Genomic DNA, 5,205 nt, shown 5'->3' with positions numbered 1-5,205 from the left:
TTTTAAAATACTAAATAAATTGTAAAAAATGTATAAAAATTACCTTAGCTATATTTTGGCATAAATATGGAAATAAAATTAATTATTCACCGAAAATGCTAATTTTGGGAATAATTATTGATTGTTTATTGTACTGCTAAAATGGACAATAAATTGATTTAAAAATCTTTAAGAATTGGAAAAAAATACTAAAACACTTGGGCATACTTATATATGCATATATATAGTATTTTGAAAGTATTTTGCATATAAAAAATATACAGGGAAAAATTGGGTATCAACACAGATCCTTCTTCTTATCCATGTACTGTTCCACCAACCTCCCAATAAGGTGAATAGCTTTCGTAGTGGAGCGACCCGGCATGAACCCAAACTGATTGTCGGATATAGACGTAGTCTTCCTCACCCTCACCTCCACCACCCTCTCCCATACTTTCTTGGTATGGCTTAGTAACTTGATACCCCTATAATTGTTACAACACTGGATATCACCTTTGTTCTTATATAACGCTACCACTGTACTCGACCTCCACTCCTCCGGCATCCTCTTCATCCTAAAAATTACATTGAACAACCCAGTCAGCCACTCCAATCCTGCTCTACCCACACACTTCCAAAACTCAACCGGAATTTCGTCTGGCCCGGTCGCTCTACCCCTGCTCATCTTACGCAAAGCCCCCACGACCTCCTCCACCTTAATGCGCCTGCAATACCTAAAATCTCGGAGACTCTCCGAATGCCCCAAATCCTCTAGCGCTATATCCCGGTCCCCCTCCTCGTTTAGAAGACCATAGAAGTACGTCTGCCATCTCTGCTTAATCTGGGACTCTCCCATCAATACTCTACCATCCTCGTCTTTGATGCACCTTACTTGGTCCAGATCCCGGGCCTTTCTCTCCCTCGCTTTAGCCAGCCGAAACAACTTCCTGTCCCCGCCTTTCTCCCCCAATTCCTCGTATAGACGACCAAATGCTACATTCTTAGCCTCCGTGACCGCCAGCTTTGCCTCCTTCCTCGCCACCTCTTACCTCTCTCTATTTGCTCTCCTCTCCTCCTCGCTTGTGCTCCCTGCCAACTTCGCGTACGCTACCTTCTTCGCCTACACTTTACTTTGGACTACGTCATTCCACCACCAGTCACCTTGATGCCTACCAGAAAAACCCTTCGATATCCCTAGCACCTCTCTCGCCGCCTCCCTCACGTAGTTCGCCGTCGTTGACCACATAGTGCTCGCATCTCCACTACTCCTCCAAGCTCCCATAGTGGATAACCTCCCCTCCAAGTCTTGGGCTTTATCCTCGGTTAAAGCTCCCCATCTAATCCTCGGTCGACCACGAGCATACCTCTTCTGCCTCTTCATCATAATGTCGATGTCCATCACTAAAAGCCTATGCTGAGTCGCGAGGGTCTCTCCCAGGATAACCTTGCAATCCTTGCACAACCCTCTATCACACCTTCTAAGGAGAAGGTAATCAATTTGAGTCTTCACCGCCGAACTCTGGAAAGTAACCAAATGCTTATCCCTCTTCGAAAAAGTCGAGTTCGCAATCACCAGCTCGAAAGCCTTAGCGAAATCTAACAGCGAAGTACCTCCTCCATTCCTATCCCCAAGGCCAAAGCCACCATGCACTTCGCCACAGCTACCAGCAGCCGACCCAATATGGCCATTAAAATCCCCTCCAATAAATAACCTTTCAATAGGTGGAATACTACGCACAACCTCATTCACTCGCCTAACCTCAACCACAGACTCTCTAAGATCCCTATCCACCAAGTTACCCACTCCATTCTTACCCCTCACGACTCTAGAGTACCACAACTTATACCCGTCCGCATTCCTCGCCTTCGACCCTGCCCACCTAGTCTCCTGGACACAAGATATATTTACCTTTCTCTTCTGAAGAATCTTCACCAACTCAATAGACTTACCCGTCAGTGTGCCTATGTTCCACGACCCGATCCTCAATCTACAAGCTCCCTCTTTCCCAATACCCTCCTTGCCTCCTGTCCCATCCACTGACCCCCTCCCTACCCCCTTCTCACCCCCGGCACCCCTCGAGGACATGCATTACTCTACCATCCTAGACCACAGCCACTATACCTACGACAAACTTCGGAAAATACTAACACAGACCCAAACTAGAAAATAATAAGTAGCAACTACAAGTACTCTAATAATATGCTTAAAGTGATGCTAACTAAATAGTCACAATTAAACTAACATAAAGAAAGAGACAGGAAAGCGGGAGGTACTAACTCCCGATGGAAAGAACCTGGAAATATGACTTGATGCACCCGATGTCACAGAAATATGTCGTGCGTCCTTCCAACTCCTACCAACCTTTGCACACACTAGCCGGTGATGCTCCACTCTACTCGCCTATACGCCTCGCGCTCGCCTGGGCAGCCGCAACTAGTTTCCTGAAAAATCACACACAACCACCACGAAACCAATAGGGAGGGGGGTTGTCAACCTGTCGCAGGGGTAGACCTGGACAGACTCGAAAAGGGAGGAACAACATGGGGGGTCACTGGCCAGAGGTCACCAGCGAGGCTACAAGGTTTCAGAACTGAAATTTGGTCTCAAGAAGGGTTAGGGAAAACGATCAGCAGAGAAAGAGATGGGTTTATGGGGATAAGAGAGAAGAAGGGAGATAGGAGAAGAGAAGAAAGACAGAGGAGAGGCGATTGGAGGTCGCCGGCCAGAAATTCCGGCGTTAAAACAGAGAAAAGAGAGAGAAGTGGTGGAGAAGAGAGAGGGGAGGGGGGAGGAGAGAGGAAGGAGGGAGGAGAGCGGGAGAGAGAGAAGATGGCTTACCCGAGGTTACCGGCGCCGGCGGTCATGCCGGTGGAAAATCAGAAGATAGAAGAGAGAGCACTAGCGGGGAGAGAGAAACTTGAAGAGAGAGAAGGGAGAGAAAGCAAGAGCCGTTCTTTTATCAACCCTTCGTCAACCTTGACATCATTAATAATATTTTGGTCGAATAGTTGGAATTCCTCTTTCCGCTCCACAAGCTAGCCAGTATCCACAACAATTGATTGTTGGGCATCAGACGCCTCAAACTTTTTATTCAATTGAGCCTGCATCTCATGGATATCTAAGCCAAATTGGTCTATCTCTTGCCTGAGCTCAGTTCTTTCGTCTATCAGCTGTTCTGCCATATTTGACAAACCATTACGTAGAACCCCATGAAATTTTACCAGTTGAGCTTGTTCTTCTAGCCTAGATTGTCTCACGATATTCGCCTCTTCAAAGTAATCTTCGTGTGGGAACTCGCTCTCTTCGTCGAGTTGAGGTTCTTCTTGGAAATTGGCCATTAATTCGTCCATTCTAGCCTGGAGTCTTTTGATAGTTAAGGCGTCAAGAACTTGTTGCTCGGTTACTTTCTTTATCATGTCCATAATAGCCTTTTGATTTTCATCTTGTTGCTCGGGTACTTGCCTCATTATTTCCATAATACAAGCATCATGTTCCATATCCTCCACTTCATTGCTCCTATCAAACTCATAAATAGAAACATTATAATAAGAGCTCTGAGACAGATAATAAGAATTAGGACAACCATCCGAATGGCCACCTTGACAACCACACATATTATAAATATTCCACCCATAAGATTGAGATTCACAATTTTGCCACAAGTGTGGTCCTCCACAATATGGACATGGATCACCAAAATAAGAATAATCAATATTCGACCAATTCTCATCCCAAGATGCCATATCAACAAAGATAGTAAATTTTAAACTAAGATAAAAATTTAAAAACTTGAATAGACAAAGAGTAAAAATCTAATCTAGTAGACTAGTTAATTTCTAAGTCCCCGGCAACGGCGCCAAAAACTTGTTGCTCCCAAACGCACACGCAAGTATACGTGGTCAACAAGTAATATAGGATTGTAAGTCTAGATATCGTAGCCACAGGGACTTGTGATCAACTATCAACTAAATTGAACCCAAACAATTAATCTATTCAAGTGATTTTTTAAGGATTATTAACTAAAACTAATCTAGAGTAGTAAACTAAGAGATTAAAGAAAACAAGTCGGACAACTTAAATACGAATTTAATGGGAAAAAATATTCTAGAGCTATGGGTTAGCTAACAATCCCGTTGAGTATTCCACTTAAATCGTCAAATTAATTTATCTGGTTTATTGATTGACAGGGTTAATATTGCTCGTAGCCTTCTCCCGAAGTACTACCAGCCTATTCGAGCTAACCTAACGCCTATATTCTTATGAAATTAGGATTAACAAGAACGCATTTATAATTCCCGTATAATAACCAAGCAAGGCTATTAGGTATATTCCTATACTAACCGCCAATCTGTTTCCGATGCTCGAGTTCAAGATCTTGCTCTACTCAATCTTATTTGCAATCTAGAACTCCCCCTCCCGAGTTCAATCCTAGATTCGTAGATAGGTATTCAATTGGTGATCAAGCAATCAAATAATTAAGCGCAAGATTGAATAAATAAACCAATACCATAAAATAATAAGAACAATTCAAGCTTCAAACTACAACGTTCATGTAGCACCTAAAACTTTAGAACTAATGAACTATGAAATTAAAGGAAGAGAAGAGAAGAAAAACTAGCTAGAAGCCTCCTCCAAGCGTGATGTGTGTTCCCCCGCATGAATTCTCCTTCGATGTATGTTAGATCCCCTCCAAATTAGGTTTAGGACCAATTTTATACAAGATGGGGTCTTATGACATATCCAGAATTCTTATTAACTCACTTCTTATGCATTACATTCAATTATACATGTACATTGGCCCGTGACCAGATGGCGTTATATACACGTATATATTTGTATATGGGGTATGAGGAAAAGTTATGACTTTATGTACGCACCACCACCTGATCAGTTGGTATACCTTGATGATTTTGCCCACAATGGCCGAGATGACATGATGGGATGCCCTCAGAGGCTTGATTGTCACGACCCTGATTTCCCATCCTCGGGAGTCGTGATGGCGCCTACTCGTAGAAGCTAGGCAAGCCAAATTTAGATCTTTTCCTTTAATAAACAATCCTTCAACAATAATATTTAAACAATGAAAATCAACAATAATAAGCGGAAGTCTTATTTGAGGAAGTCTTAAATCCTCAAATATCATTTATCATTGTTGCGGCGCGCAACCCGATCCATATCATTTGACAGTCTAGCTCCCCAAACAATAGTCACAAAAAAGGGGCACA

The 5,205-nt window shown here is 43.0% G+C and overlaps 1 protein-coding gene across 1 annotated transcript; it reads right to left on the bottom strand.

Annotated features, from left to right (window-relative positions):
- Positions 1 to 1,099: 1,099 nt before the first annotated feature.
- LOC109217030 (craniofacial development protein 2-like) lies at positions 1,100 to 2,065 on the bottom strand. The gene has a single exon (XM_019381255.1). The coding sequence runs from the start codon at positions 2,063 to 2,065 to the stop codon at positions 1,100 to 1,102; it is 966 nt and encodes a 321-aa protein (XP_019236800.1).
- Between the last annotated feature and the right edge of the window lie 3,140 nt (positions 2,066 to 5,205).

Source organism: Nicotiana attenuata, unplaced genomic scaffold (assembly GCF_001879085.1).
Source record: "Nicotiana attenuata strain UT unplaced genomic scaffold, NIATTr2, whole genome shotgun sequence".
Classification (NCBI taxonomy): Eukaryota; Viridiplantae; Streptophyta; class Magnoliopsida; order Solanales; family Solanaceae; genus Nicotiana; species Nicotiana attenuata.
This window is presented reverse-complemented; position numbering and strand designations above follow the sequence as displayed.

Bases quoted from the DNA above. Each gene is read 5' to 3' on its own strand.
- LOC109217030 (XM_019381255.1), bottom strand. From the start codon at position 2,065: ATGTCCTCGAGGGGTGCCGGGGGTGAGAAGGGGGTAGGGAGGGGGTCA.